We start from the raw sequence: 23,342 nt of genomic DNA, 5'->3' as shown, positions 1-23,342 counted from the left end.
TAAGCGCCATTTGCATTTGTGAAAAATGAATAATTTGAAAATAGTTTCTTAAAAATAATCAATTGAAATAATTAGTCATAATAACTCCAAGTCCGGACTTTGGAGACCTGAACAGACGCTAGGTCCAGGCCCAGCCTTGATGAATTTAGTCGCAGGCGCCAAGGTCTAGGATCTAGCCTCGATAGACTCGGGTCCGAGGTTCGGGGCCCCGCCTCATTGGACCTGGCAGTAAATGGTCGAGGCCTTGATAAATCTGGACCCAGGCGCCGGGGACTCAGTACTATGAGATTAATTTTGTTATAATTTCTTGTTCATCATTTGATGACACTATTATGTTAGATAATTGTGTCGTGGGGTATGCTTGCTTGTCACGTGTCATTTTTTTTTTGGTTTTGGTTTTACGAAAAAAACGAAGGTGACTACTCACCCATGGGTAGCTCAGTTAGTTAAGGCGTACTTGGGATTGTGTGGTTAGGCGCACTGGTCCCAGGTTCGATTCCCCAGCTGAGCACTTGTGATTTAAGTGGGGGGCCATGACGGTGGGTTGCTTTGCTAGTCTCCCCCGAGGAATAGTCGAGGTACGCGCAAGCTGGCCCGGACACCTCGGTTACAAAAAAAAAAAAAAAAACGAAGGTGACTGAGCCATGATTTCTCTAGCAATGACAGTTGTTTCTCAACCACAATTATTTAGGTGCTTACCTGGAAACCTATTCGGGTTGCACCACAAAATAGGTTAGGGATTTCTTCTTGGTAATTATACTTGGGCTCTCTCTGAACGATTTCTCTTGCCGCTAATACTCTATCGTTCAAAATACAACAAACATATAAAATGATTTTCTTCATATCCAATGGTATCAATGAGTAATTCGGGAGTGTTATGATATCGATTACTTAATTTTAATTTGGAAAGCTTGAGTTGTCCTCATCGTTTTTTCTTTGCCCAAAATGCTTCTATTATTCTAAATAGAACGATATCTGAATATCAATTGTCATTTTATTAAGTTATTTATTTTATGATTTTTATTGTCTTCAAAAGACACTTAAACTAGATTAAAAAATACAATGTTACTAGTTTTATTAGTTTCAGGTTGGAAGCATCCTCGTTGAAAAGAAGTTCAAAAAAATGGTCAAACATGAAATGGATTAGGCCAACTCATCATGGGTCTAGGCCATGCGGCATGCCTGGCACGTTAGCACAGCCCATTTGAAGCCGATTTAGCCCGACGCATTTGCCTACATTGGGTTAGGAAAATTATCCATATTCAAATATTTGTTAACATATACATTCACATATGATTTTTTTGAGATTTATACGATATTTTGGAATTTGGGATAAGTTTTTTGCATTTCGAAAAATAACAAACATGCCCTAGATTAAGTAGAAATGATTGCCCGGTACTTTAGAAGAAATAGAAGTGTTCATCTTAAAAAAATGGCGCACCTTTTGAAATGCACATTCATATAACTTCCTTCATAAATGGCGCACCTTCCGAAATGCACATTTATGAATGAAGTTATATGATCTTGATTTGGGTTAAGCTCATGGTCGCAAAGTGATAGTATGATAAAACCAAAGATGACCAAGACGGAGAGACGAGGAAGATGCCTCGGCTCTTGCTCAATCGTGATTCGGCGAAGAAGAAGAAGAAGAGGAGGGGGAGGAGGAGGAGGGCTGAAGAGGCGTGGTCACAAAAGAATCGATCTTTCAGTTGTTGAATATCTTTTTGATTGATCAACATGTGATATTTCGAATCCTCATTGTCAAAGCAATCGAAATAATCTTAGAAAATCTTTCAGTAGTACTCGACCATGCAAGAGTAGTACTTGCGTCTATAGCAAAGGTTAAAAGACCACCTTACGCTACTTCCTTTTCTTTGTTGCAGCTCTTGGACGGAGTCATTGATGTTTCAGACCTTCTTCCATATGCCTTCTTTCCGATTTTGCACACGGGAGATCCAGACTAATGGGCAGCTTTCACATACACTAGGCCTTTAGGAAGGCAGGGCAGTGTAACATACATTGGGAACCGGGAAAAGCCGCCTTTTGCCTCCCCCTTCAACCGAGCAACCTAGTTTTCCAAATCTGTAGTTTGGACGACACTGCTCCAAAAGAAAATACTGCACCATAACCATTAACTGCTAACCCACATCTAGGTAACTTAAGCAGATGGGATATAGTCGTCGTACAATTCCACCAGACAAGAAGGCCGCCAAAACGTGCCTCCACGAGCGTTGGTTGACGAATCAAGATATAGAAAAGCATCCTCATACTCTTACACGAAAGCCGTGGAAGAAGATGCTGCAGAAAAGCGAAAAAGACTTAACTCACAGATTACACAGAATTCGCATCAAGAGGGGCTTACCCTAGAAATGAAGCTAGATTCCTTCATTGTGTCACAATGAGGATGTAGTTTCTTCATTCGGGTTTAGTTCTCGATGCATTTATTAAGAATATTATTTCATGGTCCAATCGAGTTCAATTTAAATTATAAAGACATGTTTTTTTAGTGTTTTGAAGTTTAAAACTTTAAGGAAGAGAGAGCATCTGGTTAAGCAATAGTGCAAATAACCGCAATAGGATGTCGTTATGTTTCAATTCGCAAAAGATGCATGCGCGCGCACATACGGCCCCGGTGGCGTGGAGAGGACGGTGTTTTGATCTTTCTTGTTGAGGATGGCGAGCGACAGCATGACTACTGCAAGGTAACATATTATTATGTTAACTTTAACGAGAGAGGAGAGAGACATCGACCAAGCATTATTGTTAGGGCACAGGCTAGATAACATCTTATAAGTTTTTTCATTGTGGCCTTCGAGGGTCGCTGGGTCTCAGAGATGACTAGCGACCTTCACCAACCACTAGGCAGGGGGCCGCAAGGCTCTCGCTAGCCGTGGGGAAGGTGGGTCTCGCCCATATCTAGCGAAGGTACAAGCAAGGGCCGCAATCCTCGCAAGCAGTGAGCGAGGGCCTAAGCCCTCGCCCAGTGGCCGGCAAGGGTCAGCAACATCGTCGATCCCAATGGAAAAAAAAAATTTGAAAAGAAAGAAAAGCAAAGTAATAAGAAAAAAAATACAAAAATTGTTCATGTTAGCACCCACCGTTACTGGCTATGTCACGTAAGACAATTGGCGTCCACATTAGCGTTTTCCAGCCAAAATTGGCCAGAAGGATTACATTGGCAAATCGTCAAAAAGTTTAGGACTAAATTGATCAATTAGAATGTTTATGACTGAATTGACATTCGTACAATAAGTTTTAATCTTTTTTTTTTGATAATTATCCCGAGATCAAGGTGCAACTATTCTTATGAGAAGGCATCAACCTGTATGCAAATTGGCTTAAGAACCTAGGAATTTCTGTTTGAACATTCTTCTGGATCCTACGTGAGATTTGAGCTTAATGTTGCTAGGGGACAAGGCAGGTACCCATGCTACTCGTCATTAATTTATAACTCGGCTTCGACAAGGATGGAAGGAGGCGGCCATAATAGGATATCCGACCCTCTCAAACCCTAATGGGCGTAAATTAGTAGTGTGATTGGGAAAGCAGAACGGGTTTAGGGTACGTCGTATTTATGATTCCTTTATATCCCTCAGTTGAGTAAATATGTCTAGCTATTAACTCTATTAGGATGCTGTAATGTCATTTGGGATTTTTTCAAGTTTGCCTACCATGTCAAAACTTCAGGCTACTTAATTATAGACATTTGTGATTGCTAAGAACAAACTTTAGTATAATATACCAGTTAACACATAACTTCTAATTGCTGTAAAACATGATCATCGATCTTAAATTCTTCCAAGCTCATGTCTCGGACTCATCATAATTCTAATCGGAGATTATAGTACATGAGTTTTGAATAAATAGTCGCGTTTGCGAATTTGAGGTAGCTTATTATATATTCAACGTGTAACTATTATTTGTAATAAATTATTTTGAAGGGTTACGCGTACCCGGCGGGAACCGGGCTACTTTAGTAAGGCGGGTTTGAGATATTATACCGAAATTTTGTGACCAGTTTGTGACGAGTTTGGAGTGTAAGAGGACGATGTTAATGAAATGGTTTTTTATTTTTTTGGGTCGAATAATGGAATGGGTTTGGAACGTCCCCTTTCCATATACCTTTCTTCAACCAAAATAAAAATAAAAAGGGAGAACAATTTTTTTTTTTAAGATTAGAAATGGTACTTCATTTTTTTTTTTTTGGTCAAAAAAGAAATGGTACTTATTCAAAAGGTTAAAAGGGGACATCTTCGTGCTGGAGGCTGGTGGCCCGCCATGCCTGCACAATCGCCACCCTCTTCACCAAGGAAAATACCACGACGAGTGTACTAAATGTGAAAGGAATGGATGCCCTCCAATCCTCCATGGATTCACTGTTCAGTTGCCTGCGTTGCAGGGCAACAGTTAATGTTGTTGCAAACACTCTCCCCAATTTGCAGAGAGATAGAGAGAGAGAGACAGAGAGAGATGGCCCTGGTCTTTCTTCGGGTTTTCGTGAGTCAGCTCGTGGGTCCAGAGCTCCCCACAAGATGCCAACCCTGCCCTCCATGCCGCTCTCTCTCTGATCATGACGCTGCAACTTCAATCATTCTTCACCACAGAAATCTGCATGTGAAGACGTCTCTCGTTGGCTCTCTCTCCTCTCTGTTCGGACGCACAGAGGAGAGAGAGAGAGAGAGAGAGGCATGGAGACGTAGGGGCGCTCTGGAAGTGTCTACATCTTGGAACCCAAAGAGATCATTCAGTATAGGGAGTCGTTTGTTTGGTGGGATGTTGACGACCGGAGTTATGTTCTTGTCATTTACTCTTGTCAGCTTATCCATATCTCTCTCTTTCTCTCTCTCTCTCTCTCTCCTATCTTCTGAGGTTCATCACCCTCACGTTCCATCATCAGCAGATGATCATTTGCGCGTACTCGTTTGGGATTCATCTTAGAATGATGCTGAGTGCACCAAAGGGTTTGCAAAGAACCGATGCGCAGAAGCTTATTTGATCCCAACGCTTTGTTGCTTGCTGTGACTCCTGTGTCAAATGGTGTTTGGCTAAGCGTAGATTCGCCATATCAATCTTTGCAAACACATCCGGTGCCATTCTACACAAAAGAATCTGTCAGAAGTATGTGATTCATCTCTTTCCCATGGCTCCATGATAAGCATGCTCAGAGCGCGCATGATAACTATTTTCTTTCTCTATTTTTTAATTTTTCTGTTCCCGAGATCAAGTTTGGAACATAAATCGTTCGGTAACACAATTTCATTTTTCTATTTCCGGAACAAATTTTTAGTCCGGAAATATGTTTGGAACAAAAATGAAAAGTAATTTTTTTTTTACTTTTTTTTGTTTCTGGAACAAAAAAAGAAATAAAAACTCTTTTCATCGCTTGCCCTTGCCTCCCGTCACCTGCCGCCATACACCGTCTCCCGTCACCCGTCGATGAATGGAAAAGAGCGTAAGAGGGAGAAATTTTGTGTCATTATCTAACAAATATGTTATGTGAAGAGAAATTTTATGTCGTTATCAAATACATATTTTTATTTAGAAACTCGTCTAGGGAATAGAAACAAAAAAATCTATTTCTGGCCAGAAATCTATTCTAAAAGCAGAATGATTTTCATTCACGCCCTTAGCCTACTTCAGCTTGAAATTAAAGGACTAATTGTGCAAGTAAACTAGCTATTTAATATGATCATTAATCTTGAGAAATAACACAAGAACACTAGAATTAACTTTATCAGATGGCTTCAATATGAGATAAAAAAAAAAACACACACTCATTTATTCGATATTTCTTACCAAAAACAACACCTCTCGTACAAATTAACGATGTGAATTCCTAGTTAGTATTACCAAATGTAACTTAGTCGACTAGATCTCAGTATGATATCATCACCCTAGCATACGTATGACTAATTTCGTCATCCACGGCTATTCAGGCGACCTTTTTCCCTTACTTTTCTCAGGTCGGTGGAACCGTGCCTTCTTTTCTGCAAGATTCGAGTGAAAGCGCGTACCATCTTTATATGATTACGCACCTTGCATATATAAAACAAGAAAATGAATCGGGTTTCTTTCCCAAGAGAACTCCTCGAGCAACCTCTTTTAAATGAAATGCATCAGCATCTTGCGACTCCATCCTATCTCGACCATCAGATCACTCGAGTCCCAATGACCACATGGTAATCGGCTTGGACATCTATAAACATAAGATCTTTGATCAATTACAAGGAACATGTTCAAGAGACGCCCCTGGATACTTGTTAAGCCTTTCTAAATGTTCTTTGGAAATCTAAAATTTACTACTTCTATTAAATGACTGTTCTATCTATTTCCACTTTTAATTAACTTAACTGGTGATAGTTATCAATAAGACCCTATTTAAGGTAATATTTTAATTTAAGTATAGGAGGGTCAAGATTTCGCTTGTCTAATTTTTTTTTTTCTTTCGACTATGCTTTTGCTATTGAAAATTGACATTTCTTTAATTTGGCCCCACACACACAAAAAAAAAAGTAAAACAAAAATTCATCATGAGGATGAACTATTTATATCAATCATGTCAATCATATGGACAAAAGAGAAGAACCAACCTTTTTTTTCCTTTTGTAAAGTTCAAATAATGCAGGATTGTCCCTATTACACCCTTCTAATTCTTTTCTTTCATAATGGTACAATTGATGCGCGAGTGATCAACCATACCGATTTCGACGGTGCCGGATAATTATCGAGATTCGAGCGAAATAGGTACCATACCATGTCGGCAATCGAAGAAAAGTATGTCCGAGCATTTATTTTCTTTCCTTCTTTTGCTTCGTGCGAAAGGTTTCGGCACTCGATTAGGCGGTATGCGTTTGTTGCTCGGAGAAATTATTACGTAGGCTCGATCTAAGCAGACCAACATCGGTGTCGGTGTTGGTGTTGGTGTTGGTGTTGGTGTTGGTCTGCGTAGACACGATTCTGTGCAGTATTCATTCTTCCGGTTCTCTTATATTAATATCACCCCGGCCTTTGTTCCCACGCAATCTCTCTCTCTCTTTCTCTCTCAAACACAAAACCAACTTCCCGTCGCACACACGCACACACACACATACCCAACAAAGGCTCAAGATCCAGCAAATGCGGCCGGCACCGGAATTAGTCGCCCCGCCGGTGCCTCGGACCACTCCACACCTCGTGCCGCCGCAACCCTCACCGGCCACGTGCGACATCTCCACCTGCCGATGGCATCCCTACTCCGCCACCGGCGACTTCGAGGCCAACGCCGCAATGATCCTCATCGTCCTCCTCTGCGGCCTCATCTGCGCCCTCGTCCTCAACACCGCCATCCGCTGCTTCCTCCGCGGCGGTGGCGGCGGCGGCCGTGGCCAACCGTCGGCGGCTCACCAGCGGCGCCGCCAGCAGGAGCAGCAGCTCGAGCCGAAGCTCGGCGACTCCGACCTGATCGCGGCCCCGGCAGTGACCTACGTGCCGGGGGTGACGAAGCTGGCGGGGACGGAGGCGGAGTGCGCGATTTGCCTCACGGAGTTCGTCGAGGGCGACGGGATCAGAGTCCTGGCGACGTGCAGCCACGGGTACCACGTGGAGTGCATCGAGAGGTGGCTGCGCTCGCACAAGTCGTGCCCGACCTGCCGGAGCAGCTTGGTCGTCGACCGCTCAGGGAGCTCCGAATCGGAGGGCGTCGACCATTGCCGTGAGAATGCCGATCGGAGGACGGATTCCGCTGGCGAGAGCTTTCCCGGAGGAGCCGCGAGCATATGAAACTTACTGGGAAAGGCTCTAATCTGGCCAATTTTCTTAGTTTACATTGCCTAATTAATGCAATTATTTTGAGTACTCCATAAATGGCAATGTAAATATTTTGAACATCGATGCAAATGTTGGAGCTAATGTCGTCAACTTGACCATCAAAGGGAAGATTGAACAGTGATTATATAGTAATTATCAGTTAATTCCGGACTCTATATTAACATAATCGATCGCCGATACGACGTACGCAGTTCATAATAATCCACGGGCGGTCCACGGATTTCATTTATTTCCGTAACCGAACCGAACCGAACCGAAAAATCACTGACCTCGGACTTGAGCTATTGAAATGTCTTAGCCCAGTGTAGCATCGCCATGGAGACTACAACTCATGGGAAAGATGGGAGTAGCTAATCTTCATCTATGATTGTGGCTTAGAGCGAAGGCTCGATTGCGCGAAACCGAGCGAAATCGGGCAAGCATCGTGAGGCCGGCACGAGCTATGAAGTGCCGTTGCCTACTCCGCGGATTCGACCTAACGAAACCGGGGTTCATTTTTCGCGGATTCGACCTACCGAAATCGGAGTTTTTATTGCGACGTTACTTGGCGATTGGCATGTAGGCGAGGATGATCGATCGCTGTCGCTGCAACGTCTCTCTCGTGTCCGTGGTCCCTCTCGCTCGGCTACTACCTCAAGTTCCGATACAGAGGATGCCTTGCAGTCCTGGCAAATTTGGGAGCGAAAATCACTACCGGGAAAGCCTCGCCAAGGGACGAGCGTTTCGGGCGCTGAAGCAGAACCGGGGAAGAGGTGCAAAAACACGACGGGGCGTACGTACGACGGTTCGGCGGAGATGTCACGCGGATCGCGGTCGCCGGTTCCGGTCCTTTCCGGAGTGGCGTTTTCATGTGGTTCCTCGGCTTTTTCTTTTCTTGTTTGGGGATATTTTTTTTTTCCGGATTTTATTGAGGACGACAAGTAGGGCGGTCAAAATTAAGGGTGTGCAAAACGGACCGCCGAAATCGGGAACCGACTAGACTGGACTGAATCGATCGGTTGGGTTCGATTCCCAAGAGTGTCGGTCCGGTTCCCGATTCCTAAAAGTGAAACCGGTGTCCAAATAGTTTGATTCCGGTTCCAAGGGGGAACCGGACGGACTACACATACCTTTTTTTTATTTCTTCAGAAAAAAATAGTAAAATGTGAACTAACCCTAAGCGAACTTCATTGACAAAAATTAGTAAAATGTGAACTAAATCTTAAGTGAACTTCATTGACATAAATTAGTAAAATGTGAACTAAATCCTAAGTGACCGGTTCCTGATTCTCGGTTCCACCTAGGAACCGGACGGGACCGATAACCGATCACCCCTAGTCAAAATGGGTGGATTGGGCCAGGTCGAAAATCCAACCCAAATTGATCCATTTATGTGCAATACTCAACTTGTATCCAATTCGTACCCGACCTGACACGACCCATCTAATTAAAACACATCCATATTCAATCCTATTTATGAAAACCAACATCAACTTAGTCAACCCATTTTAAGCTCTTCATGGGTATATGTTATTTGGTATAAGATGCTAAAAGAATTAGCTTTCAAAATTGCATTGAATTTTCAATTTTTTGTATTGATTCACAATGAAGAATAAGAGAAAGTTAGTACTTGGTGTTGAATTTATAAAATCATAGCAACAAAATAATGTGGAGGAGTTGAAATTTAAATTAAATGGAATGTAAAATATTGAATAAGACGATTTATGCTGACCATGAATTGCAATGCAAGAACTAATATTAGAATATTACCTAAAAATAAAAATGCAACGGAGGAAAGCTATACTCCAATAGCTAATGGACTAAACAAGATTAATAAAAATAAAAAACAAGGGGGGGAGTGGGGAAAGAAGCCATCTTGATATTTTTAATAAGGGTGAAGTCGGGCCTATTTTGCGAGCCCATCAAGACTTCACCGAACTTGGAATAGTCTGATGAGTCCGTTATTTTCTTAGAAGAACTGAAGAGTAAGTTACGGAGATAGGTTTGGTTTGGGTAAACAATGAAGCCATTTAATACCCATATATTTTTGGGTTTTGCCATTCTAAACCCATTTATAACTTGTTTACAATATAACGAACACATATGCTGACTCAACCCCCACACACAGATTAAGAAATTGGTTTATGATATATTTTGACAGGTCTAACGACACGTGACACGCTTGTTACAAGTACTCTTAGGTCAATCTTTTCATGTCGATCCCGACATACCAGATATATTTTGTGCACCTCCGATGCCTTCATTATGTGTACATACTACCGACTTCATCTAGTTCGAACCGGACGGTCGGTTCGTTTTCATTATCCATCACCATTACTCATGCCAGAGCCAGATATATAAGAGAAAAGGTTGGAGTTGTCTTTCAGATATCGTTACAATTACATTTGTTTTTGTTCAGGATACCTCTTTCACATGAGGAAGGGGCAAACAAGTGTGGATCGAAGGGTCTTCGCTCGTCTATTGACTCATATGGTTGCTGATCCTTCTTCAAACTCCATGGCACTAAAGCGAAAAGCTTATTGCTCAGTTTGCGAAAGGGAACAAGGCAGCAACAAATTAGATTGTTTCGCTTGAATAGAACGGATCGATGGAGATGCGCAGCTATTTGATAAACCGATTCGTTAGCAAGTGCATTCAAAGCTACTTGTTAAGCAACTGAATAAGGAAAATTTCCAGCCTCCAACGCATTAAATTTCTCGTGTATTGTGTGCATAGTTCTTCGTTCTAAGTATTTTTTTTTTTGTTAAATATGATTAACAGATGCTTGATAAGAACATCGAGACACTTACTAGTAGAGGTGAGCACGGTGCGGTTTGGTGGGCTTCAAGGTCAAACCCCACCGGTCAAATATGGTCAGACAAAAAACTCAGACCAAACCATCCATTGGAACTGAACTGAATCGAACCGAACCATGATGAAAGAAATATATACATTACTAGGATCGAGATGATTAGCTAAGAAATATATACACCACTAGCCGCCTGTGTCGGCAGTGACAGTGGCTCCTAGCCCATTTGCTCAGTTGCGATTCTCCATGCAATAGCAAGTGTAGTCGAGAAGGCAAAAAGAGGATGCAAGGCAACTGATCTTCACTCTTAAAAATACCATTATAAGCTAAAGAATGCTGAACAGATTCGGAGTACAAACAAAGAATGGGAGAAGGATTCTAGATGCAACCAGGAAATTGCCATTACAATCATCCTCGATAGTCCGATACATAATTCAAGCAGATCTAAATATGTATAAGCTTGTGTGACGCGTATGGTTTTATCAAGCTCAAGAATAGACAAGGCTAAAGAAAGGGACAGACAAGCCAACCCAAACACGATATTACCCAATCATCCGAAAATCCACTGTCATTAAGACACAAGCAAAAACTGCACGCCGGAGAATCACAAAGACATATCTAGAAGCACTTCCGGTGAACGATCGATGGCCCGGATTCATCATACTCGGCCTTTGATATCCACATCTGTATGGAGTAAGCACCAGAAGAATAACACAGAAAGTGAGTAGGTTGTAGAACACATCCAAATCATCTTGTTTTTTTACTAGGAGAAACTCATGAATTCGCAAATAAGCAAGCCATTAATGTCTCTGTCCTACTAGAAGCATTATTACGTTGTAGGTCAAACAAAGATGACGCTCACGTCAAATTACCATTGAATTTGAAAAGATAGAAGAAACGAATAGTGTAAGTCTGTGCAATGAAGTTACCTGTTGGAACGTGCTGAGGGAAGCTAATATTGAACCTCCAATCCAAACACTGTACTTTCTCTCTGGGGGAGCCACCACCTTGATTTTCATGCTGCTGGGTGCTAGAGCAGTGATCTCCTTGCTCATACGATCTGCAATGCCAGGAAACATGGTGGAGCCACCACTAAGCACAATGTTCCCATATAAGTCTTTCCTTATATCGACATCGCACTTCATGATTGAATTATATGTGGTCTCATGTATTCCAGGCGCTTCCATCCCGACAAGCGATGGTTGAAATAGAACCTCGGCACATCGGAAACGCTCTGCTCCAATTGTTATTACCTGGCCATCGGGTAACTCATAGCTTTTCTCAATTGATGAACTACTCTTAGCAGCCTCAAGCTCCTGCTCATAATCAAGAGCCACGTAGGCAAGCTTCTCTTTTATGTCGCGGACAATTTCACGCTCAGCTGTTGTGGTGAATGAGTAACCTCTCTCCGTCAAAATCTTCATCAAAGCATCGGTTAAGTCCCTTCCAGCAAGGTCAAGCCGAAGAATGGCATGGGGGAGTGCATAACCTTCATAAATGGGAACCGTGTGACTGACTCCGTCACCAGAATCCAGCACAATACCTGATTGGGAAAAAATTTATTAATAAAGTGACTGCCATGAGGAGCTAAACTACTGAGAAGGACTAAGCAGGCAAGTAGACGAAAACACATATAGGAAGACCAAAATCACTTGCTGTTAATTGGATTATTTCATGTTGCTGTGTCAGAGTGTCAAGTTGTTACTCAATTGAGTAGCAATCCAAGAACCTCTTTTGATTTCCTTTCTTTTATATCTCAATTCCGTATTATTTGCGGTAGTTATTATATCCTTCTTGAATTGTGTTATCAAATTCATGAGGTCATGACAAGTGGAAGAATGACTAACTTCCTTAACCAACAAAAACTTAACAAAGTGAAAAGTTTGCAAGGTTATCAAATTAACAATCTGTTAAAGCATTCCATCATCAAGTGGAATATAAGATTCTAATTCAGGAACAAACCTGTAGTACGACCACTGGCATAAAGGGAGAGTACAGCTTGAATGGCAACATACATGGCGGGCACGTTGAAAGTTTCAAACATGATCTGGGTCATCTTCTCCCTATTCGCCTTAGGATTGAGGGGTGCTTCAGTGAGGAGCACGGGATGTTCTTCAGGAGCCACGCGGAGCTCATTGTAGAAAGTGTGATGCCAAATTTTTTCCATATCATCCCAATTGCTAACAATACCATGTTCTATAGGATATTTCAGTGTAAGGATACCCCTTTTAGATTGCGCCTCATCCCCCACATAAGCGTCCTTCTGCCCCATTCCTACCATGACGCCGGTATGCCTTGGCCGACCTACAATGCTGGGGAAAACAGCCCTTGGTGCATCGTCTCCAGCAAAACCAGCCTATTCAATTGTATAAGCATGAGTTAGGAACATGACACCTCATGCAGATACTAAAATGGCTATGTGTGATGCAACTCGACTCTCTCGTGCCTGACTCATCTAAACCTGTAGAACTTATAGCACCTGGAACTGATCAGGTGCTTTAGTTTGTGTGCAAGGCCATATTGCGTACACTTGAGGAGTTCAACCATTTCTCTTCAAGACTTATATTGAACAAGTTTCATGGCAAGGTACACTCTAATCATGAGATATTGAGATGGATCAGGTCATTTGACCTCTACACATTTGACTTGATAGAACAGTAGGAGTAGCAACTAGTATTAGCAAAGACTCGTGGCCCTAAACAATATGGCATGCATATGCCCAACAACATGATGCGAAGAACAAGGTTTGGGCATATTTGAATGGTGTGAAGCAATCAGTTAAGACATTACTCATACAACAATAGAAACTCTTACCTTAACCATTCCAGTCCCATTATCGACAACAAGGGGCTGAATGTCCTCTGTCTCCGCCATACTTTGGAAAAGCTCTACAAACAAACAAACAAACAAACAAAAGTCCTGTCAGATTAACCAATTAACTAAGCGTGCTTCAGTCCAAAGTTGAGTGATAGTGCACACACATACCAGGTAAGAGAGCCATCAGCCAAATTTGAAAAAGTGAATACAATTTTCGTTTTTTCCTTTTTAACTTTTATAGGGTAAAAAACTATTTTTAGCAAAATTTGAATCTAAAATGACATCTTAAAAGCTTACTAGTCTAATGCATCTTTAACCAGGGTCAACATTTTTACCAAGTGTAACAACTACACACTCAAAACGAAACTACCTATCATACCAAAAACTTGAAAAGATAGAAATCCTGTTACTAGCGCTGCGGAAAAGTTAATATCATGTTTCCATCAGATTCTTGAACAATACATCAGGAAGAAGCACTATCCGAGGAGGTGGGTCAAGATGGTAGCCTAGACTGAATCCACCACTGTGCTGGAATTCTTAAAGTAGCAAAGCATCAGGAAAAGTGGAGCCACAAGCAAACATTCATACATTATAGAGTTCTCCATAATATAATTTTGGTTTTTTTGGCCCAAACTTGATATTAGTGGTGCCTGTTACCAATATTCAAGTTATAAAAGTGATCGAGTAATCTTAAGATTGAAGTGAGATCAACATGCCATGCCTTCATAATTATGAATAACTGTCCTATTAACCGTCAACTAACTAGCATTGAGCAAACCTATGAAACGGGGCCTGGTCTACGGAGTGAATGAAACAACCACTTTCATCATTATTATCTCATAAAAAATGAAGGGTGTCCAGGGAAGCCTAATTGTCAGGGTATCCATACTGTGACATAGATCTTGACAAAGAATGCATGCACCTGCTCTTGGTTTCTCTCTCATATTCTTATAGCTCAAAGAAAACTTAGCAAGCAGTTTAGACAGTTCAATCAATATTACAGCTCACTTTCACTAAAGCTCAGTATGGTTCTAGATGCTCTGAAGGCATTATTTCGAGCAAACTGAAATTCATCCCGCAATAAGGAACTAAATTAGTAACAATGTGCCTACTTTAGACAATGATGTATTGGCTACAGCTGATTGATCCAGAAGCTTGAATTAGTTAGAATTTTCTTCATGAATCGATAAATGCAGCTTTAACTCATTCAGATCTAATCAAACAGCTACCGATCAACTGATGATGACTAAAACTTGAGTCGCTATGTACAGCATCATCATGAATTGATCTGTCTGGTTCTAAACGACCAAGCACATCAAAAGGAATACCCTTTCTCTCCTATTTTTTCGCTTGATCACGTCGAGAAGCAAGTAATAGTCCATAAAGCAACCAAGCCCAAGAGCGTACAAACTCATCAGTTCACAAGAGATTGGATTACCTTCTTCCTTTCTTCTCTAGGAAACCTCCTCGATCTCCCACTTCTTAAGCAAAAGTGAGAGAGAATGGAGACCTGCTACAACCTGGAGAAAAACCCAACAACCCAAGTCAACAGCAAATGCTAAACGTCACCCGAAATTCGATCCCAAGCAGAGAAGATGACAACCAAAGCAGGTAATGGCAATGGAAAGGAACGAAATTTGCTTCGGTTTTCGAGCTTTACCTGAGACCCAGAAGCAGAAGAAGCAGTGGGAATGGAATGAGGGAGATGGGATTCATAGAATTTGTGCAGAGAGTGGGGGAAAAAAGGTGGGGGGAGGAGTGACCAGCGACCACGAGTTACAGTTGGCAATGCGGGTGATCAATGTTGCCTTTTTTCCTTTCAAAAAGAAGAGGAACAAAAGCATCAGAGGAGAGAGAGAGAGAGAGAGAGAGGAGGATGATGGAAGGAGAAAGTAGAAAGAACAAAGAAGAAGAAGGCAAGGTGGCCACTCTGATAGAGTGAGGGAGGGGCTAGTGGTAGGCCTCCTCGCCATGAAAGTGGGCGACAACTTTTGGAGCTGGAATCAAAATGTGCCTACAATTCTTTCGCTTTACTCCTCCCTCCTTCCTTTCCTTCCCTTTTTTTTTTAAATATTTTTATAATCTACATGCATACATATTGACTAGTTTCGCGAGTGATGTGATGATAAGAGAGAACATGGCAAGAGGTATCTCTCCTGTTTAGATGGGAAACAGTGAGTTTATGGTGCTACGAAAATCTTAGCTGTCAAAATCAGTTTATAGCCGTAGAATCATCAGCATAATGTATGGTTATAATATACAAAGACTAGTTTATATCCTAAAACTGCGCTGAATACTATACAAGATAGACGTAAAAACTAGATTAAAGGTTTGAACACGGAGTCCTACTCAAAAGGCTGGGAAAGAACACTAGAAGTGCCAAAAGTTGTGTACGGCGCTCACTTTGGTGCCAAAAGTTTCAATCGGATCACTTAAGTGCCAAAAGTTGAGAAAAATGATCACTTAAGTGCCATTTCGCCGGAAATCCGACGTGGCATTTTTTTATTAATTTCTCAAGCTGATGTGGCTCGCTGGAGGCTGATGTGGCTCGCCGGGGCTGACGTGGCATTTCTTTTCTTTTTTTTTCCATTTCTTTCTTTTTTCCTTTCTTTTCTTTTTTCTTATTTCCGATGGCCGGCGTCCGACCATCGGCCATGGCCAGCCTTGCCGGGCGTCGCCTTCCTCCCCGGCGAGGCCGCCGTGGCCTCGCCCGGAGGAAGGCGATGCCTCGGCGAGGCCGCCGTGGCCTTGGCGAGGGCTTGCCTCGCCGATCCGCCGAGGCCGGCCCTCGCCGAGGCCACGACTCGCCTCGCCGAGGCGTCGCCTTCCTTCGGGCGAGGCCGCCGTGGCCTCGCCGAGGCCACGATTGCCTCGTCGGGCCTCGCCCGGAGGAAGGCGACGCCCGGCGAGGCCTGCCATGGCCGGTGGCTGGCCTCCGGCCACCGGCCATGGTAGAAGAAGAAGAAGAAAGAAAAGAAAAGAAAAGAAAGAAAAAAAAATCAGAAAAAAATATTTAAAAAATTGAATTATACACGTGGAAATGCCACGTGTCATTAAAAATTAAATATAAAAGCCACGTATTAATTTTGGTCGGAATTTCTCGCCGTTGGCACTTAAGTGATTGTTTTTTCTCCAATTTGACACTTAAGTGATCGTCGGCGTAAACTTTTGACACTTAAGTGATCCAAATGAAACTTTTGGCATCAAAGTGAGCGCCGTACACAACTTTTGGCACTTCTAGTATCCTTCCCCCCTCAAAAGGCATAGTTTTCACCTTGAAGAACTTCTCCTGTAAGAGAAGAAATGGAAACGCGGGGAAGGTTAATAACTTAAAACGATGAGGGTCAGCTCAACGAAGCCAAAGAACAATTAAAGTTGGTGGCAATTGTTTTAGGATCGATTTTGGGAAGGTGAATTTGAAGGGGTTATGCGTTTAAACAAGATCGGTAAAGCGATACAAGAAAAGATGAAGACTCGCGTAATGCCTACTTGGAGAAGGGAAAAATACTAGAAAAGTCATAAACCTATTACATCCATATCAATTTAGTGTTAAACCTTTTAATGGGATCAATTTAGTCTTAAACCTTTTCACATTGATACCGATTCAGTCCATCCGGCCAATTTAAGTCGGAAATCGCTGACGTGGATACCGGCATCCTATGTGGCACGCATTGTTACATAAATTTATGACTTTTTTTGTATTTTTTCCGTTTGGAGAATGGTAAGATCCCAAGATAGAATTTGTTGACAGTGGGAAAGTATTACAAATCACTGATAATCGGGTGAATCGCCTTGTTACGTAAGTGGAGGGAGAGATTTCGAACAAGACTTCTCTGAAGAAAGATAGAAGAGCCATGACTCTGGTGACCATACAGGGAGGAGAAACTGGGACTTCTCTCCATCGGTAGGATCACATCAAATGGTGAACCTTAAGCTCATGTGTTTACACTCTGGTAATGGACAAGCTCATCGTGAATACTTAGAATGAAATTCCATCTTTGCTATTTTTCTATTTTAACTGAACGAAAAGAACGATAGGGAGATACCGACATGGAGGTCGGTTTGTCATCATGACCAAACCGAAGCACCGACTAGATACGAGGCCCCTGTAGTGTGGTTTTGGCTCGAAATGCCGCGTCAACGTGCCATGCCGACGCCATTTGCCTCGTCGACGAGGGTAAAAATCGAGACAGATGTATCACTTTGGCGGGTGTTGTAGATGGAAGATTATTTTGAGGTAAATACGTTCAAGCAACACCAATCTACGACTTCTAGTAGCAGTAACATTTTTAAGTTAGATCTCTCGGTCGCACCAAACATTCAATGGAAAAATAATATAATTATCTCCAATTTTGTATCCGATAGTTTCGAAAGAAAATATTAAAAATACAATGAACTCGACGATAGCGTATCCATTTTCATTTCCCTCGTATCGTGTACAGTATAAGGATACGGATATCTAGACTTCACATTCGCCATCTGGCCAAATATTTTCTTAATTTTAGGGGCCAATGAATTAATTTCTAGAGAGAGAGTAGAGGCTTTATTATGCAATAATTATCATGATCAGAGAGACTCATAGTCCCGCGTGCGTTGCACGTGCACCAAGGGAGACAATGGGGGTTTTAGAGAAGCCAGGGGAGGTCACTTTCTCCTCCGAACTCGCATCTGAAAAACGCCGAGAACCGCGACCGATCCGTTCCTGCAAGCAGCAGCAGGAGGAGGGCGGCGAGAGCGGAGCGAACCGCGCGCGCGTGTGTGATCGGGGGCTCGGCCGGAGGAGATGTGGTCCGGCGTTCGCGGCGGAGCCTCGAGGGCTGCGGCGAGCGGCGGCGGCGGCGTCGGCGGCGGCTTCGTCCGGTACTTCTCGCGGAAGCGAGCGGAGAACGTGAGGAAGATAAACCCTAAGGTCCCGCCGCAGGAGGCCTACTCCATCGCTCGCTCCCTCCACGACGTCATCCGCCTCCGCGGTCCCCTCACCATCCCCAACACTTGGACTCAAGCCTTGGTACTCTCCCTCTCCCTCTCTCCTTATGGATTGGGCTGCCTTGGTTGCAGATGTTCTTTCCCCGGTTAGATTTGGCTCTAGTGTGTGCGATTTATGAGCTCGAGGATGGCGCATTTTGAGCGCGCAGGTGGAGGATCGGTTTTTGCGCCTAGACGGTGTTTGATTGTGCGGATGCGCGGAGAAATGAATCTGCTGATATGCTGCCGTTCGGCGTTGCGTTTTGAAAGGGATAGCTAGGTTTTGCTGATAAAGGTTACTCCTTCGACGTTGGGCTTCGAGTAGATTAAGCCGGTTTAGCTAGTCTGGATCGTGTGGAGCTCATAGCGGAGTCCTGAGTGGAAAAGATTATAAAAAAAAAAAAGCGGGAAGAGAACTTAAGAGAAGCGAAACGACCACCGCACGAACCGTACGCTCTTGAATGTATTCGGTTAAGTGGCACGCTGCGTGGCCATGACAAGAGCTTGTTTATCTTTCACTCATATGATGCAAAAAGTAACGATTGATTGCGTAGACGTTTGAAGACTCTTCCTGTGGCTCCTAGTTTAGGTCTCTTGTTTATTTTAGCTCTTCTTTCATGATCCAAACCCTGGGGATGTGGTATTTTAGGACTTCTTTCGCGTATTGTTCAGTGAAGGCGGGACTAGTCTTTGTCGATACAATGAAGTCTACTTTACTCTGGCCTTGTCATTTTTGTGGGTGTGGATACATGAACCATGTGGTATAGTTTATCAACTCAATCATCACTTGTTGGATTTTCTTCATTCTGCTGACAATGATGAGTGCAACATCTTTGTTCCACTTGGGAACGGTTACCTGGAAAGCATATTACTCAAAATTTAAGGAATGATAAGCTATCTAAATCTTCTGTAATTGTATGGTGTGTCACGGTCTGCTTGCGTTTGCTTTCATCACAGGAAGCTGGCGTGAGCGGTTTGCAAAGCAAGACACACATGAAATTATTGCTCAAGTGGATGAGGGGAAGGAAGATGGTGAAGCTGTTCTGCAACCAGGTTGGTTCAAGCAAGAAGTTTCTTCTCTCTACCCTACCTGAAGAACCTCAAGGCGATCGATCAACAAGTACAGCGGAGTTGAACCTGCAAACTGAGAAGCCCTCCTTGCCCTCGAGGGGGAAAAGGAAAACCAAATAAATGTTTCATGAGCTTAGGTGGACTAGGGAAGCATTCATGCGGTATTTGTTTTTACGTCTGGCTATTTGCCTTCTTTTGCCATAGACGTCTTGATTCTAATTGGCTTCTGCGATTTGAAATGGAAATGGAATAATCCTGGGTTTTTAGGCCACTTGGGACTTCCTCTTCACTTTCTCTGGGGCTGGCCAGATTCATAGCTATTTCCTGTACCTCTTGTTCTTCGCCTTCATTTGCCAGACATCTAACTTCTCATTGGCTTCTGCGATTGAAATGGAATGGAATAATCCTGTCAAGTTTTAGGCCACATGGTACTTCTTCTTCATTAACTTCAGGGCCTGATAATTAGAATGTGATCCGATCTCACAATTAAAGTTTGCAAGTCTTTAGCATCACAACCAGTTTCTATCTCTTCCAATTAATGGTAGGTATTGAAGTTTAAAAGAGATTTCATTGAACGTAAGATGTGTAGAATTTTGTTTGTTCAGGCTGTACTAGTTGAGCAGAAGCAACCGATATGCTGTGGATATGAGAATAGCCATTTCAAGATTGAGAAGAAGATGCTGTTTCTACATCTTCATCAAAACTGGACTATTGTAGCCACTTAAAATTGTAGGGAAGGTGCAATCTAAAATAACCATGGAAACCTTCAAAATGGTCTTCGCTATCCAGGTTTGCAGATTTGCATGTTGAAAGCTGACAACCAAGAAGGAAGAGACAGAGAAAACTCCATGAATTAAAACCATGTGCATTGTGCTCTGCAGTGACCGCTTGTAGCTTTACAGTTTTGTGACAAATCCATGAGGCATTTAGTACTGTCTGGAATGAGCAATATGTGAGAGAACAAGTGCAACTGAAGAGAAAAAAGTCATCATGAGGATGATCTACAGTCAACTTTCAAGCAGAATTTTTTTTTCTAACATATGATGGTATACAGCTTTCTTCATCTGTGGTCGAGGAACCAATGACACTGTTTTTCGACTTCGTATACAAAGATGTGATTCCCTCATCTACTTGACAGTAGTCATTGAGATCTCCTGCGCATTACAATCGGCTACGGCTTTTTGGTTCTCCAGTTGTGCATTGTCAAGGCTCTCCTTCCTTTTGCCCCAGAGCACACAGTACAGCCCCAGAACAATGATACAAGCTCCTATTAGGCTGAGGAAAATGCAGAGACAGTGTTTAATTCTTTGCTTATACGGTCAATAGAAATATCGGATGCCATTTTATGTTCTGTTTTACCTGCCCAGATGAAACTGCTCTTCAAAGGCTACGGCTGAGAATATCCCCACGATCACGAGTTGTAACGGACTAAACATTGCCACAAACACCGGCCCTTTATGACTTATGCACCATGTTTGTAGATAGTACACTAGCGATGATGACACGACTCCCTGTGGAAGAAAATGGGCAAGATGAATCGATTTTATTGGATGGTGGAAATTAAAGCTACTTCAGGTCGAAAATCCTATGAAAATCCTCAAATATTGGCTCGATGTTGGTATTGGGTTACCAATCAAGAACCAGAATTTGAAAAGAATAGCAAAAGTAGTAGATAAAAATAGATAAATAAGAGAAGCACAACTTAGATTGAATTTACTATGAATAATATGTGGTGATGTGAAATTGTATTCACTAGACGAGCATACAGCGTAGATGATGGTCCAGAGCTGCACGTTCCACTCCAGCTTCCACAAGCTCCGATCTCGCGCGAAGAACAAGGAAAGGACGGAAGATTGCAGCGATGCGAAGACGCAAATCAAAGTAGTGAGGGACAAGGGAGCTGGATAGGCTTTGTATACGACAGCCTACAATCACATAACGCATGAAATTATTGAATACGATCTTCCTTCATCATGATTCGTCTGTATCAATAGAAGTTCAACATCAGCAAAATCACCTGGAGAATAAGCCATGCACTCCATGCAGTGTGACTGGTCAGGATAAGTAAAGAACCTTTGATCCAATTTTCTTTTCCATGCCTCAAGACATCAGAAGCTTGGCTGGTGTCATGAAGGCTTATCAATGGCTTCGTCAGAAGGCTTCTTATCAGGTACCCTTTCTTCCAGAAGGTAAACGTGAGAGACCCGCCGACACAGATAAGCGCGCCGAAAATCTTAGCTCGGCCACTAGCGTTCTTGATGCTGAGTTTCTCCATCCTGAATCAAGAACACAACCCAAAGAGGAATATTTCAGTGATCTAGTACAGAATCGAGAAATCGAAGACCGTTTCTTTGCACTGTGAAACAAGGTGTTACCTGAGCATAACTGCAAAGAGAAACGATATGCAAGGGATGACATTACTCAAGGCACTCGCGACGGTCGCGGAAGTGTACGCCAAGCCAGCATAGTACACATTGAGATGGATGGTGGTGCCGAGGGAGGAGAGCACGAAGATTTTGGCCATGACTTTGACCGAGAGCGAAGGGCGCTGCTTCCTGCTTTGTCCATGAACAGCTTTCCATGTCAGTGCAAAAAAACAGGAGATGCATATGACAGGACAAAGGGATTCTTTACCTTTCGAGCACAAAAGCGAGAGGGCCTAATAATAACACGGCGATCAAATGGCAGTAAACAATGAAGACGAGCCGATCGAGCCCGTTCTCAAGAGCGATCTTCATGAGAATGTTCGAGCCTCCATAGGCCAATTGAACTAGCACCATCGCCACGTAAGAAGCACCATTTTCCATGACAGGAACACGAAGCAAGCCCTTTTTGTTCGCTTTTAGTTTCTGTCTATGGTTTGAACTGAATAGCTTGTGGAGGAGAAGCTTCAGGGAGCTCTTATACGAGTGGAAACAATTAGTTTTATAAACAGGGTAAGTGGAATTCACAATCAGTCAACTTGTATGCTAGGGAAGCAAAGCACCATGAGCCCGCCTTTTTTTCTTCCCAACCAAAGGAAAATATTTCTTATAGAGGCGGCATGAGAAAGCTCTTTGAGATGCTGGTGCTTCCTGTCGTATGAGATGTAACGTACTCCAATTGTGCTCCTCGATTCGACTATTTACCCTTCTCTCGCTTTTCGGGCCCCTCTATCGCCAAGTTCGTGGCATAAGGAATTAATCCGACACCGATCCGCGCCTCCCGCTGTAATGGTCTTTTGTCGCTCGCTCTTAGCACTCAATGTAATGACTTCATGTGTCTCTCTCTATTGGCATACCGCAAAACTTTTATGGTCCTAGGATCTTGGTGCGGCTTTTCAATTCTTTACCAGGAAAGCACACGGTGTGGCTTTGCCAGAAATCAATTGAAGTCGATCTAATCTTCATATTGATAAGAGCTTAGCTTGTCTGAAAAAGGAAAGGCTAATGAGTTTGGAAATGAAGAAGCAGACCAGGTAAGTACCAGGTACTGATGCCTCTCCAATTGACAAAGTTCTGTTCTTGCGCCTGAACTTTGCCAAGTGATCACTACTTGGTAGGGGTGAGTAGAGGTGGCAATATGAGTAAGAGATTCATTAATTAACTCATTTTTAATGGGCCCAGATTGAATATGGGTTTCTTGAAATGTTGAAAATGGGTCAAAATGGGTTTGCAACATTAAAGCCCAAGTTTTATATGGGTGCAAACCCATATTCAACCCATATTTGACCAATTTAAGTTATTAATGTAGCCTTGTAGGCTAAATAGTTTAAGTGTCATTTAAAAAAATATATTTTTATTTTTTAAAAAATCAAATTTTAAATTATTTTTAATTTTTCTTTTTCTTTTCTTTTCATTTTTTTCCTTTTTTTTATTTTTCTGTTTCCTCCTTCTTCGGCCGGTCGCCGGCCGGC

General features: G+C 42.6%; 4 protein-coding genes across 4 annotated transcripts; 2 read left to right on the top strand and 2 right to left on the bottom strand.

The window, feature by feature from the left end:
* The first annotated feature begins 7,018 nt into the window (after positions 1-7,018).
* LOC115675379 (RING-H2 finger protein ATL79-like) lies at positions 7,019-7,938 on the top strand. The gene has a single exon (XM_030598005.2). The coding sequence runs from the start codon at positions 7,117-7,119 to the stop codon at positions 7,756-7,758; it is 642 nt and encodes a 213-aa protein (XP_030453865.1). The 5' UTR covers positions 7,019-7,116; the 3' UTR covers positions 7,759-7,938.
* Positions 7,939-10,970: 3,032 nt separating this feature from the next.
* On the bottom strand, positions 10,971-15,308 carry LOC115675521 (actin-7-like). The gene is made up of 6 exons (XM_030598230.2): positions 15,072-15,308; positions 14,850-14,931; positions 13,409-13,482; positions 12,557-12,950; positions 11,524-12,137; positions 10,971-11,278 (listed from the first exon to the last, which is right to left on the bottom strand). Exons 3-6 carry the CDS (start codon positions 13,466-13,468, stop codon positions 11,213-11,215), a joined length of 1,134 nt encoding a protein of 377 aa, XP_030454090.1. The 5' UTR covers positions 13,469-13,482; positions 14,850-14,931; positions 15,072-15,308; the 3' UTR covers positions 10,971-11,212.
* Positions 15,309-18,049: 2,741 nt separating this feature from the next.
* On the top strand, positions 18,050-19,718 carry LOC115666310 (uncharacterized). Its single transcript, XM_030588055.2, has 2 exons — positions 18,050-18,419; positions 19,334-19,718. Exons 1-2 carry the CDS (start codon positions 18,195-18,197, stop codon positions 19,565-19,567), a joined length of 459 nt encoding a protein of 152 aa, XP_030443915.1. The 5' UTR covers positions 18,050-18,194; the 3' UTR covers positions 19,568-19,718.
* A 557-nt stretch (positions 19,719-20,275) lies between these two features.
* Positions 20,276-22,254, bottom strand: LOC115666311 (protein WALLS ARE THIN 1-like). Its single transcript, XM_056318210.1, has 6 exons — positions 22,082-22,254; positions 21,823-22,005; positions 21,465-21,723; positions 21,089-21,372; positions 20,807-21,016; positions 20,276-20,722 (listed from the first exon to the last, which is right to left on the bottom strand). Exons 1-6 carry the CDS (start codon positions 22,252-22,254, stop codon positions 20,575-20,577), a joined length of 1,257 nt encoding a protein of 418 aa, XP_056174185.1. The 3' UTR covers positions 20,276-20,574.
* Positions 22,255-23,342: the final 1,088 nt, after the last annotated feature.

The sequence above is a fragment of the Syzygium oleosum genome, unplaced genomic scaffold (assembly GCF_021117445.2).
Source record: "Syzygium oleosum isolate NSW1041296 unplaced genomic scaffold, Sole_v2.1 Sole_v2.15, whole genome shotgun sequence".
NCBI lineage: Eukaryota > Viridiplantae > Streptophyta > Magnoliopsida > Myrtales > Myrtaceae > Syzygium > Syzygium oleosum.
The sequence above is the reverse complement of the archived record's forward strand: the minus strand, read 5'-3'. Positions and strand labels throughout refer to the sequence as shown.

Excerpts from the sequence above, each read along its gene's own strand:
- LOC115675521 (XM_030598230.2), bottom strand. The coding sequence starts at position 13,468 with ATGGCGGAGACAGAGGACATTCAGCCCCTTGTTGTCGATAATGGGACT. Across the intron at positions 12,951-13,408 it reads ATGGGACTGGAATGGTTAAG|GCTGGTTTTGCTGGAGACGA; the intron begins GTAAGAGTTTCT and ends ACAATTGAATAG. Across the intron at positions 11,279-11,523 it reads CCCTCAGCACGTTCCAACAG|ATGTGGATATCAAAGGCCGA; the intron begins GTAACTTCATTG and ends TACTCCATACAG.
- LOC115675379 (XM_030598005.2), top strand. The coding sequence starts at position 7,117 with ATGCGGCCGGCACCGGAATTAGTCGCCCCGCCGGTGCCTCGGACCACT.
- LOC115666311 (XM_056318210.1), bottom strand. The coding sequence starts at position 22,254 with ATGGAAAATGGTGCTTCTTACGTGGCGATGGTGCTAGTTCAATTGGCC. Across the intron at positions 21,017-21,088 it reads GCTATTCTTTTCAAATTCTG|TAGCTTTAATTTCCACCATC; the intron begins GTTCTTGATTGG and ends TTCGACCTGAAG. Across the intron at positions 20,723-20,806 it reads GAGCAGTTTCATCTGGGCAG|CCTAATAGGAGCTTGTATCA; the intron begins GTAAAACAGAAC and ends CATTTTCCTCAG.
- LOC115666310 (XM_030588055.2), top strand. The coding sequence starts at position 18,195 with ATGTGGTCCGGCGTTCGCGGCGGAGCCTCGAGGGCTGCGGCGAGCGGC. Across the intron at positions 18,420-19,333 it reads ACACTTGGACTCAAGCCTTG|GAAGCTGGCGTGAGCGGTTT; the intron begins GTACTCTCCCTC and ends CTTTCATCACAG.